The 13,747-nt window shown below is 46.4% G+C and overlaps 1 protein-coding gene across 1 annotated transcript in view; it reads left to right on the top strand.

Moving 5' to 3' along the window:
- The window catches only part of LOC147891700 (ribonuclease H2 subunit B), a 59,951-nt gene that overhangs the window by 10,305 nt on the left and 35,899 nt on the right, over window positions 1–13,747 (top strand). The window contains exons 2-3 of the mRNA XM_087388868.1: window positions 359–433; window positions 7,560–7,661. Of these exons, the coding sequence (XP_087244994.1) occupies window positions 359–433; window positions 7,560–7,661 (177 nt within the window). The remainder of the gene's footprint in view (window positions 1–358; window positions 434–7,559; window positions 7,662–13,747) is intronic.

Here is a 13,747-nt window from a genome sequence, read left to right as displayed (position 1 = left end):
TAATGCATGAAGATGTGTCAGGTGTGTGCATGTGTGGTGACACATGTTGATACATCGATGTACACACTGGTAGGCATTGCTGTCAAAGTTGCTGGTCCTTTCTATGCGAAAAGAACTATGGCAATCATTGTTGTGCTTTCCGACGACGAGTGAGCACCATTTTGCACATGTATGTGGACTTTACTAGAATTCACAGAATTTCAGGACCATACACTTTTATTTTGTGAAGCATTGGCCTTGGTTTGCATAGCAGGTAGGCTGAACTTAAATGTTCTCACTCTCTTTGTGTGGGTGTGCTTCTCATTCATTAGTCATAAGGTTCTAATTCCTCTCTTCAAATTTCATCCTTGATTTGCAGTACCATCACAAGCTACATCTCAGCTTGGTGTAGATATTCAAGGATGTCTACTTCATTTGAAGAATCCAAAGAGAGGTACCTTTTCTCTTTTGCAAGGCAATTGTTTCTTTGTGCGCACAGATTTGTTTTTGGCCATTTTTGTAAAGAACATTTTGCTAACAAAAGTCACAAAAGACATCTTTGTCTCTGTTTTCTGTGTTTGTTCACCCGTTTGCAAATAGACAACATATAGTCTAATTTCTTATTCTATAGAACACATCATCTTAAATCTATGGGCACTCTTGTTTTGTTCTTTTGCAAGTCGGCTGTTTTGTTCTTTTGCAAGTCAGCTCCAATCATTCTTTCCTAAGCAATTGTCGCTAAACCATATTTATCACACAATTCAAGAGAGTGGAAGGGTTTGAAAAATGGTCTTCTCATCAGTATCTGTATTTTTTCTAGGCTGAGGCTTCACAAAATTCAACAAAATAGAATCTATATCTGACACATAGATAAAAGCATCATCTATAAATACTCGCAGGGTGTTAATTTCAATTTAGACTATTTTTTGTCTCATGGCCACTTGTAAGCCAGGTGCTATTTCGAGCCCTGTTACTATATTAAGCTTTCTAGTCTCATAATGCTTTGTTAGGGGGACTATAATTTAGCAGAACCGTGAGCTTTAAGGTTGTAGATACTGACCAAACTTGAGCAAAAAGGAGCAGTAACCATCATCAAGAATCTAAGCACTCTCTTTTACTCCTGAAGGGTGCCTCGTGGAAACCTTGATGCTTGAATTTTTCCCAAGAACAAAGAGAAATGTTTAAGATTGACTTCGGTCAACGAAAGTTGACTTCGGCTAATTAGAACAAGTTTTATTTTCCTTTGCACTGCATTGGTTAAATAACAATGTGGGGATGCCCATAAGGGACTAGGATTAGTCCAAGAACTAGAATGCATGCATTAGCTAATGTTTAATGGGTTAAAGTGTGTTTGATATTGTGGCAGGGCCTTGGAGAGTGCAAAAAGGCCCTTGTTTTAAGGGAAAAAGCACAAAAATGGGTCCCACAAGAGAAAAGCAGATATGGGTGCCCAATTTTGGGAAGAAAGACGTGGCAAGTGGGCCAGTAGCTTAAAAGAGGGCCCACAGGGCTGAAAGCAAGAACATCACCCTTTTGAGAAGAAAGCTATAGCTTTCTAAAGAGAAAAGTGCCTATTTTGGCAAGAAAAGCAGGCCCGGCTTTTAGAAGGCACATGCTTTCTAGCTGGCTGGTCTGGTCTATAAAATAAGGGCCTCTAGAGTCTAGGCTCCTAGTTGGACATAGAATCCAAGTTATATCAGCTTTATGCCTTTGCCCACTGTGAGCCAGTTGTAAAGAGTTTTCTATTGCAGTTTTCTATATTATGAGATCAGAGGTAGATTCCACTGTCTCTTCACGGATGGCTTTGGACCTCTCTCACGAGTGATGGACTACGAGGATCAGCATTGCCTAGCCCTTTATGTCAGGGAGGCCACTATGCTTCGGCGAGACTACCTCAGAGAGCACAGACCGGAGCGTGATAGAGCCCAGCCTCATAGAGCTCAGGCACACGCCATACCAGAGGACAGAGACCAGGAGGAGCACGAGGACGGCAGAGCCCACACAGGACACATGCCTCCACCATGTGGATGTACATATGAGATGGTTTGTAGACGCCGCAGGATCTTGTTACATAGGGGACGTACTCGCCGCTTCATCTCCAGACGATCCAGGATGATGGCAGCATTTCGGAGGAGACTTACTCATGGAGATCTCGCCCCACCAGCCGCTCACCTCACCTTTGCCCAGATTTGTACTCTCATAGCAGGAGGCAGAGTCGATGGACAGGATTTCCAGTATTATTTTGGTTCTCAGACTCCGTGACACCTAGACTTGTATCTTTGCATTGGCATATTGTGCTCATCCCCCCCATTTTGCATCCGGGGGCGGTTTCCGTGCATCTAGTTTACTCTGTATTTAGGCTCAGATTTGACATTATGTACTTTCACTTGCATTATATTGCGTAGCACTTAGATGATATTCGACGATGCCTCTTCTTTGGGGCACGTTGATTTTGTGCTATCTTGTATGCAGAGTTCTTGATGTCCCATGGGCCCATTTTGGCCTCTAGTGGACAATAATACACTTTCTTTCTTTCTTTCTCTCTCTCTCTGTGCCCTGCTCCCTCGCTGCCTCGCCTCTTTGCCCTGCACCTTTGCCCCTCTGCCTTGCACCTCCGCCTTGCACCCTCCCCTCTGCCCTACTTCCTCGTCTCTCCGCCTTGCCCCTCCGCCGTGCACCCTCCCCTCCGCCCTAATCCCTTGCCTCTCCGCCCTGCCCCTCTGCCTTGCACCCTCTCCCCTCCGCCCTACTCCCTCACCTCTGTCTCCCGCTCTACCCTTCGCTCTGCCCCTCCGCTTTGCTCCCTCGTTGCGTTGCCCTCCGCCCTCCTACAACCCCCACTACGCTACCCTCCCGCTTTGCCCCTCCCGCTCCGCTCCCTCGCTGCCCCTCCGCCCCTTGCTCTGTCCCTCTGCCCCTCGTTGCCCCTCGCTGCCCCTCCGCCCTGCTCCCTTGCTGCCCTTGCTCTACCCTCCGCTTTGCCCCTCCCGCGCTGCTCCTATTTTGCCCCCTCCGCTTGCAGCTTTGCCCTCCTGCAACCCCTCCTTGGCCCGCTGTTTCCTCCCTCATAATGAATGGCAAAGGGGGATGAGGACAGGGGACTAGGTGGGAGGCCTTTCGGTCCAAATTTACATACATGAGGAGATGTAGAACGGTGACAAGGGGAAAACACAAAAGCAACTCAGCGTGGAGGACTTCAACAAATGCAGCAATCGGAGCGGTTTGACAGTGGACAGTACCGCGGTCCAAAAGAAAGGGGCCCACCTGAAGCCCATGCCGCTCACCACAGCCTCGACCTCTATGGTTACCACCACTATTTTGCCACCATCATCTGCCTCATCATCTACGCCACCTCTCTCCTCCCCCTCCTGCATCATCATCATAGGTCTCCTCCCCAGTAGCCCCATCACTAGCCCCACTAGCCACTGCTCCACAGTACTTTTCCCTCGTATCCCCTTTACCTCTCAGTCAGCCACCCTTCATCGCCTCGTTCGGCCTCGCTACTCCTACATACCACTCCTCTGCCTAGATCACGCTGTCCCCACCCTCAGTACAACCTCAGCAGCCCACCTTCATTCCAACCCCTCTGAAGACCCAGTTCCCACCTGGACCAGGATATCTTAGGCCCCCACCAGATGCTTGGGACTCCCTATTGGCTGAGATACACAACATTTGGGCCCGTCAGGTAGATCTGACACATTACACTCAGGAGCAAGCCCGATACACCCAAGAGCAGGCCCGCATTATACACAAGCAGGGCACCCTTATCCAAGGGCTTAGACACGACATCACACAGCTTCGAGAGGAGCTCGGGACCCTGAGAGTAGCGCCTGGAGGGACCCTAGTCACAGAGATGGAGGCATAGATAGCCACGATATAGTCAGCTATAGCAGAGACGACTATACGTCCTTCCGCATCTTTGGCCAATAGAAATAGTGCTCTAACTTCTCCAAAGTCCCGTTGATACCTCTGTGACCACCAGTAAGGGCGTCATGGGCATCATGAAGAAGCAACTGTCGTTTGTCTTTGAGTACACATAACCTTTTCTTATAGAAAAGCCAACCATCCTCTAATGAGTAATGGCTTGGAGCAAGCGTCGTGGCTAAATGGAACAGCGTGCCAAACTCTGCTAACTCCGCGTACTGTGCCTTCATGCTATCAAGATCCTTTCCTTTGATTTCGAGCAGAGTGGCTTGCTCAATGGTCTGGATGGAACCTTTCCGACTGAGAGCGTCTGCAACGGGGTTGTTTTTGTTGGGAACGTACTCGATCATTTCCCCAAACTGCTTGAATATTTGACTCCACCACTGCTGTCGATCACTCCATTGCATACTAGGCATTGTCTGAAGCCACTTAAAAGCTTGGTGATCTGTCTTCACCGTGAAAGTCCGTCTGTATAGGAAAGGCTTCCAATGTTTTAATGCGTGGATGACACCGAGGAGCTCTCTATCATACACTGAATAGTTCTTTTCGGCATCGTTAAGCTTTTTGCTGTAGTATGCCACGGGCCTATCTTCTTGTTGTAAAACTACCCCTATGGCGACATTGCTAGCGTATGTGATTACCAGAAATGGATCATCCCAAGAGGCGATCTTCATAACTGGTGCTGTCGTGGCCAACCGTTGCAAGTCGTGGAAGGCCTGCAAAGCTTTGCCTGTGACTTGAACTTTTTGTCTGCGTGTCTTTACCCCCTTGAGTAAATCTATAAGAGGGGCTGTGTATGTTGAGAAACCCTCCATGTGCGAGCTATATGCTTGACCCGTTGTGGGGACAGCCCAACTTGTGATAGCACTCTCTCTCTCTCTCTCTCTCTCTCTCTCTCTCTCCCTCTCTCTCTCTCTCTTCCTCTGTGACGATTCATGTTCCAGTTCCATCATTGAGTTTTGGTTGCTGAATTGAGTTTCCCGCCAATCTTCAAATTCGTTTTTGAAGTGCCAAGTACTCATCTCTGTTGCGAATTGAATCTTGTAGCTTGTTTTGGTTCAAGAAGGGTTTCAATATCTTTCTTGAACCTGTGAGGCACTGTCTGCTTGGGCTCAATGACATCTATGTCCTCAACAATCTTGAGCTGCTCCAGTTGGAATCTGTTGACCAACTATAATGCAGTTTTGCAAATTCCAACTTCACTCCCATCGAAATCTCCCCTTCATCTACCTTGGAATTTTGTTAGTTCTTTTTGAGCTGGGTTCTTTTTCTCATGCATGGCATGATGTACTCCCGCATTAGAGGTTGCTCTTGTGGTTTTCATTCATACTTAATGAAGTAATCTTTTTGGGAAAAAAAAAGAAATCTCCCCTTCAATGTTCTACTTGAACACACAACTGTAATGGTTGCCCCACGTCAAATATTGCGATCAACTATTGCACTACGCCAACTATTGTGATCAACCAAATTCCACCTACAAACTTCCCTTGCAATGAAATTTCCCAGTGATAGATTACACCCGAGTCGCTCTGATATCAACTGACAAAGATACACAAAATTTCTGAAAACAACCAGTAGGAGAATCACGGGCGAGTTGTGAGATTTTCTCCTAGCCTTGCTCTACAGCACATTCTCACGATTCAATCCATATCACGTTTCATTTCATGTGGCTTTTCTTGTGTAGAGTCTCCAATGTCCCTAGATGGGCCTAGATTGCCGCATGTCCATTTTATAAGGCCTCATTTAGATGCTCCATTTTACCCCTTCTTGGGATTCCTTTAAACCATTTGCTCCTAGGCACAATTCATCATTAGTAATACCTAGACCTTAGGGCTTTAGACCCACCTAGTCGCGCAAATCATCGTCAACAATGACCTTGACATCAAACCCCTTTGACCTTATACATAAAGCGCAATACAAATTATTTACAATTGTCAGTCCTCTAAAGGGAAAATGCCAACTGACCCTTCCAAGGTCATGTTACCTCAGCTTGAGCATAACATTCAACCTATTTTCTCAATTCTATATAAAACTTCACAAACATTTGCTTCTCAACGCATGAAATCTTTGGCATGAACCTGACAACAACTTGAAAGCCAGCAACCTGCAGCAACCTATGGAAAGCTCTTGGTAGCACCAAGACGCTCCTTCCAACAAACTTTGAATCCCAATGCCATACTCAGCGCAAGAATTGGAAACCTTATGCCGCAACATAGTGCCGACTCTCTTTTTTCATACGAAGTGATAACTTTTGATACGAAATTGGGATTGATACACTATAAAAACAAAACTTATAGTCTTTCAGCTACTCTACAACTTTATTTTAGAAATCATGTCGAAATTCGATGTGTATCTCAAGATATGGTCTCTGCACTGCTCGCATATCTGTGAAAACTGCATCTGTAAAGGATCTCGTACAGCTTTCTTGTGTCAGAATCTCCTTCAAAGGAGCCTTGGGACCTCCCAAATCAGCTAGCCAATGCAAAAATGGCCTCCTCCTACTTTTTGGCGCTACAACAGCCTCCAAAAGCAGCTCATCATGCAAAAAGTGATAGATCTATCTTTAGCTCACATGTGCCCATGCAACCTCTGCTTTTTTAGTATTTTCTAAAGATGTCTCCAAGTAAACCATAGGACCACATGTAGCTAATCGACCCTTTACTGTTGGCTACTTATGCAAACTTCCAGCTGTCATGCAACCACTACCTTTCTCGTAAAGACTCTAGTAGAGTGTGTTCATCTCTCACTATGTCCCTGAGTCTTCATCGTCCTCATCGTCCTCATCACATGCACTTAGCTGCCAGTTTCCCAAGATCCACAATTAGAAGTCTGTGGGTATGCCAGTTATTGGTGAGTGGCAGTGCGCCTTCATCATCACTTCTTGTAATCAGGGTCTCCCTCTCCCCACAAAATCATATTAGGAAAATCATGATTATTAGGTTTTCTATTGATTCTTATATCATAATTTGGCGCCTAATATCATTATTATCGAGGACACATACCCTACCTTTGTAGAGTAGGTAGCTATCTTCAATACTATTATTTTCCATTTGGGTCCTTTATCACCTATCTGTGGTGTGTCCACTCTTCCATGTGACTCCTCAATAAAAGCCTCTTGACTTGTTAAATCCCTCGTCTAATTGCTTTGCATATTTCAAAAAAGTGAGGATCACACTCACATTTCCTTTTATGGACTCAAGGAAATCATTTTGGAATTTGAGTAAAACTCAATTCATTAACCATTGGCATTCATATTAGGGAATCTCTACCATATTAAAGTTCCCGTTCTGATATGTCAATTGGATATCAAACCCATGCATTATTTCAGCCCACCTAGCTTTTCCTCCTTTAAATTGACTGACGTTCAACCTCACTTTTAATTAAAAAATTGACGCGTGCACATTAAGTGAAGGGCTGGCCACTGTCCATCCTGTGTTATGAAACTTACTTGTTGTCTTTAAGGCCCATGAATTTTTTATGGATACATATTTAGTTCCATATACACGACAGGTTTCTTAAGGTTATTAGTCTTGATTTCTGTATTTTTGTGGTGATATGGGATGGATACTTAGATGAAGAGCAAGTGTGTCTATGCTTGATCTTGTTGACCTTGCATGACCGCAATGAAAGCTTGAGCGGAATCTGTTTTTGTATAGGTGCAAAAGCGTGTTACATGCTGATGAACGAAAGTCTTCAAGAAATTCATTGGTTCAAGCAACCATTCAGTTCCTGGTTTCTTGGCAATCACGTCCTTGAAGGTGCTGTTTTGTGTACTTCAGCCTGCTTATCCTGATATTATTGTGCTGCTTCAAAATGGTTGTTTGGTGTGAACTCTGAGGCAAGGTTCTTTATCGATCCAACTGCTCGAAATGCTGATTTAGAAGTTTTGTGAAAGGGAAAAAGGATGGTTCAGAAGGTTTATTATATCTATTTGCTGTTGTGGGCTGGTTCTGATGAGATTGACAAAATAAGCACTTGAGGTGTGAACATACTGCAATGCCCATCATATATACAGCCTAACAGCAGCTGCAGCAAATTACAATCCAGGCAAAGTTGGAAGTCTCTTTAGCTCAAATTTCCCTTAGATCTGTCTGAGAATCCAAGATACAAGTGAGCTCCTTTTGGAGCCTATGTGATGTTCTTCTTTGTGCTTTCCTTCAGACATCCTACCTGCCTTCACCTAGCCAGGGAAGGGTGCTAAGAGGACTCCACTTTTTTTTCCTCTACCTCGTGCAGTTCTTCTCTAGCATGTTTATATTGGTTGATTAGCCATGGGGATCTTGGTTGTTGCTCCTTAAACCTCTCAATAGAAATGAGATTCCTTTGGAGGGTTCGCTCCTTCTGTGGAAAGTTTGGTGATGGCTCAATGCTTGATCTTGTAATGCATCATTGCTCCTTTGAATGGCCAACATCGTCCACTCTGCTTGTCCATTAAGATGGGGGTTTGTCCTCCAAGGTCCAAATCTATGTCACGACTTCCTGAACCTCGTCCCCTTGGCAGAGACGGCCTCGGATCCTTAATCTATAATGCGAAAGGCTGTATCGTGGTTGGTCTAGGCATAAGGTTAGGGGAAATGGTTTGACATAAGATTATGGGGGAGTGGTTTGACATCATCATGTGTGTTAAGATTCTTGTCAACCTCTTCTTTGTAGAGCCCTCTTACGTAAAAATGGTCCAATCTCTCTAAAAACCCATCGTATCTTCTTTGGCCAAAGGCATAATGAGGTTTTGTAAACAGTGTTAGAAAGCAGAGATGGAGGTTGCTTGCTGTAGCCAACACTCCTGCAGCAGAAGATTGTGTAGATGTAGCCCAGAAACCACACAGTGCTAACTCAAATCTCACTCCTTTCTTTATTGTGCACACAAGTGAATATAGATGGATGCAGACAGATAATGAACGATGCACATGAGAGTAGAAACAATAAACAGGTATTGCTCCAAAGATGGACAAAACCTTGTACAAAAGGGTGCTCAACGTGCCACCATCTAGCAGTTAAGGTTGCCTAGATGTGGACCCCTGGCACCACAAAACTGTTCTCTTACCTCCTCCTAGCACTATGAAAATTCTGTCAGCCTACATGCTCTCCTAGAGCTTCAGTGGGCTGGCTGTAGTGATGTCTCTCTGGAAACTCCTTGCTGCTTCTCTTCCTCATGAAGACCTGCACTGTGCAACTCCTGGGCAGCCGTTCCTGGCTGACATATTTGCAGCAACCTGCATGCTGCACATGTGGCAGCCCTGTTACAGCTGTCAGATCTGCCCCCGTAGCAGCCTTCCTCTCTTCCCACATGGCATCTCTCTATCCCAAAGATGCTGCTGGTACACTTCCCCTATGGCTCATAGGTGGGGAGGTGGCCACCACAATAATCCCAACAAATAGGTAACTTTGACACTCACCAAGGATCCCTCTCTTTGACACAAAATACAAATGGCTCTCAAGAGCTCTCTCCGAGTGCAAGGGCATCATCGGCTCCAAAGCCTTATATGCCCATGCCATCAAGGTTGAGGCAAAGGTCCTCAACTACGGGACTAGTTGTGCTCGTGGCCAATATTTGACTTGGTTTTGCAAGGAGTATGATGCACTCTAATTGAGATCAATAATCTCCCAACTAGTGGCATGTCTAAAGAAAACATAAGCTTATGAATGGCCTTGTTTCCATGTATGACTTGGACGGATCAAATTGGGGTTCTAGTCATAGCCTATGCATATGCATCTCTTGATTGGCATCTTGAAGTCATAGAGAGCCGGGTAGAGAACATGAACCTTCAAATTGGATGATTTGTGCCACAAATTGCTCTTAAAATTCTACTTTTCTAGGCCGGAGAAAGACTACCAAGACTTCCAAGGCATGTAGGTAATCTTGTAAAATAGCCATATAGTTTTGTGGGCGTAGACACTAGAATTTAGGTGGAAGAGGCATTGGCTTGTTGGCTTGGACTTGGAGCTTTCATTGTTTGAGAAAGCTCTCAAACCCTACGTAAGGGTGGGGTGAAGTCCACTTGCAAGGGGCTGTAGAGAATCTGCTTATTGCCTTCAACACCAAACCAGTTTGATATGAACGATTGCTTGGGAAAGCACGACTCCTTGAGGTAGCATCCCTCCCATGGAGCACGATCCCCGTTACCGACAGCATTGTCACACAATTGAACCGCCCTAGTGATGTGGTTTGGGTGGTGAGCCACACTTATTGGTTGACTGAAGAGCTTGTTAGTGCTCAACTGTGACTTCCCATGGATAGAAAGCAGGAGATACAAGCCATGTTGACATTGGAGATAGAGTGGATGTTTAGGAGAAAGAAGGCCTACGAGTACCTACTCAGCAACTTGGTCCTCAAGGAGAACATTCCTTTCGGCTTTTGTGACTAGGTGTCTACTTTAGGCTGATCGCAGGAGGAAGTTGGTCTGTGTGAACCTCTCTCTCACGAGGTTTTGCAAATGAGTGCAAACGAGGTCAAGAGGGTGTACCACAATGGCGTCACACACTCCAGAGTTTGGCATCTTTTAAATATGCTTTTTCCATTCTAGGGACGGTGGCTCAAGCTCACGACTCTCGAAATTAGTAGGGAAAGCATCCAAAATTGGATCCTTTGATGCTAAGCTAACCAAAAAGAAAAGGGGCCTCAAGAGACGACGGATCCCCAACTGGTGATATTTGAGGAATCCTTTGACTCTGCACAAAATGATGCGAATGAGTCTGGCGTGAGCCGGTCCATTCATTTTGAGCCAAACACTTCGTTCTCCCTACCTCTCAAGGACTTGGCTCCTCCACCATGTGTGTCCACTCCTCGGGTGTCGCCTCCTCTGTCTTCTGTGCCCTTGGAGACCGGTCTTCTGAACACTCCTATGACCTTCCTCCCCCTGTCTCTTGTAACAATTCGCTCCCGACCTGCACATCCGCCATTCCCTCCGGCTTATTGTTTGTGACCCCTCCACTTCTAGTGTGAACAACTCCTCTGCCTCCAATACCTCCAGCTCAGTCCACTTTTTCAAGCAAACTCACATAATTCTTCAAATGGAAGGTTGTGTTGGACACCCAGGAAGCCTTGGATAGACAGAAGTTCGAGACAGAGGCTGAATCATATTGGCAGTAATGCTCTCGGTTGATAGACCACTCAACCCCCCCTCACCACCCAAATGCATGCTTGCTCGGACTTGCGGGTATCTTGATTCTTGGAAGCCAATGGCCCACCCAAGCAAGGCACGTCCGGCAGGAAGTCGACTAGCTGCACTCCATGTTAGAAATGACCCAACAGAGGGTACGCACAGCGGAAGACTGATAGTAGTGCCTAGGAGCTCACACAGTGTGATGTGGGGTGTGTGGAATCACAAACTTCTTTACTTAATGTGCATAAAATAGGTGTGCAGACTCATCAATGGACAATGAACCAGCCAGATAGAGAAACCACCAAAATATATATTTCCGTCCAAAACTATGGACACAATACAAAAGAGATAGATCCAGATTCCCACCAATGGTGTGGTCCTCTGATCTACCACAAGGTCCTTCTCCTATCAGCTGGCTATCTCTAGACTCGAGCCCGTGTGCTCCACCTCAAGCGTAAGTAGACTTTCTGTCCAAAGATCTCAGCACCTTGCTGCCCTAGTAGACAGCCTAGGCTCAGCCCCAAGTGAGCTCAGTCTGCAGCAACTCTGGCCCTGCTTTGCCTCCTGGATGTAGGCCCAAAGATCAGGCTTCTGCTGCTCCTGCTGCTCATCTGTTTGCTGACTTGCTGGATGATGACATGAGGCCAAGAGCCTCTCCTTATATAGGCCCCAAGGGCCCCTTGAAATAAGCGACCAGCCAGCCCTAATGGGCTGACTGGCTGGTCTGTTTGGGCCGACCAGTCTGCCCCAAAACTAGCCCTTTAAGGGCTCCAAAACCGGGGCCTTTTGCCCCACACTTCTAAGGCTTTTGGCCCTCCAATCTAGGCAAGGGCCCAGCCTATATAAGGCATGCCACTGCCCACTGTCAGCCCCATTTGCTGCTCCACCAGGCCTGCTGGTTCTGCCCGCTGCCAGGTTCTCTCCAGCCACGTGTGCAGCGCGGTACACTGCTGATGTCATCGTGCCCTGCCAGGTCAGATCTAGGGCTTGTTGTCCCCGCCTTCTGCTCCTTCCATAGGTTCCGTCCTTTGCAGCCTTCTTCTCTTGTGAGGTGCTGCATATGTGGCAGCCCCCTCTCTCTTTCTTCTCTGGGCATCTTCTGCCCTAGGTCTCCCTCCCCCATGCTCTCCTCATTTGGGGGCTTACAGATGGGGAGGTGACCTTTCCAACACCCCCTCTCACCGACACATCTCGGCCCAATGCCAACACGTTGATGACGATGCTTCAGTAACTCCCTGGTCGTAGTCGTCTGGAACTCTTCGATGTCGAAATCTTTTCCTGGCTTTTCATCCAGTGGCTTCTGCTCCTCCAGGTCTGGTTCCACTTCCGCACACCATCCTGGTACATAGGTCCATCTCTGGTGGCACCTCCTGGCACCACCTCCTTCAGTCACGTTCCCGCCTTCGAACTCGAGCAATCCAGCCATCACGATCTTCCAGTTGTCCCCCTCATAATGAGCGAACAACCTGGAGTCTTTCAGGCACCATGCTCTGAGGGTCTGTTTCAACCTGTCATTCCTTTGGCAAGGTTTGCAACCAATATTCTTGGCAAGGTCTGCAACCAATGAATATTTCCAGATAACCTGGACCATGAACTCTCACTGAGTTCTCAAGCAGATACTCTTCTGGCTTCAGTACTTTTTGTCCATCACCTTCTAGCAGCAATCTGCGTCCGAGATTTGAAGAAGCACCAATACTTTCCCTTCTGCCTTTGAAGAAGGCCAATTCCTTCTAATCTTGTATCACTTGAGACAAATGAAGAGCAGAGTCTCTCCACAGCATGCTATAAAGGCTCAAATGCAAAATATCAAATACATACGAGACTGTTGTACTGCCTGAATGTTCGCTCTGAAAGCAAACCCTGTACCTCAATGAGGCACCCGCCAAGAGCCTGTGTAATCCTGTACTGTCCCCTTGTGAACTCCAGCATCCATCTGACCATGAGACCCCAAGGCCCTCCATGGAATCCACCCTCGTGTTAGTGTCAACAGCCACGCACCTGGAAGGTACCAAGCGCTCCATGCTGTCCTTCACCTTCATAAAGGCATCTGAGTCCTTGTCGACCCACATCTCTATGTCAGACATCCTCACTGTGATTTCTGGATCAACATATCTGACCTCGGTAACACTCGGTGATGTCACTAGGAACAACTCTTTGATTACCACATTTGCTTTGGCCTCTCCCTCTGAATCTGAGTCAGCAGACTCCTTTTTGTTTTTTTGATCCGCCTTTTTCTTTCTGCACTCCTTTTTGTTTTTCTGATCCGCTTGTTTCTTTCTGCAGTCCTTTGCATAATGTCCTGGCGTATCACAGTAGAAGCACTTCTTCTTATGCTTCCTCTTCGAAGTCCCCTCGTCGTCAAAGTCGTCTTTCTTGGACTTGCCACCATTAGGCTTGCCCTTTCCTTTGCCAGCAGAATCCTTCGCCAGCATCACCTTGTCGTCTTTATCCTCATTGCAGAGCTTCTCGCGAGCTTCATCCTGTAGCAGTAATGGATCCAACTCCTCGAATGTCAGAGGTTTGGTCCTCTGTCCTGCTGTCACAGTCGTAACAAAGCTCTTGAAACTCCGAGGTAATCTCCTCAGTACCATCAAGGCCAAATGGCAAGAGTCTGTCTTGTGACCAACTACTGCTAGTTGATCCCTCACCACCTTGACCTTCGTCAAATGGCTATGTACCGTATCTCTTTCTTCCATATCAAGATTGTAGAGTTGATGCTGAAGAATCAAAATCCGGGATGT

This window comes from Dipteris shenzhenensis, chromosome 17 (assembly GCF_047967505.1).
Source record: "Dipteris shenzhenensis isolate YYH24624 ecotype China chromosome 17, Dip_SZ_1.0, whole genome shotgun sequence".
NCBI lineage: Eukaryota > Viridiplantae > Streptophyta > Polypodiopsida > Gleicheniales > Dipteridaceae > Dipteris > Dipteris shenzhenensis.
Note: the sequence above shows the minus strand (reverse complement) of the source record. Positions and strands in the feature narration are given on the sequence as shown.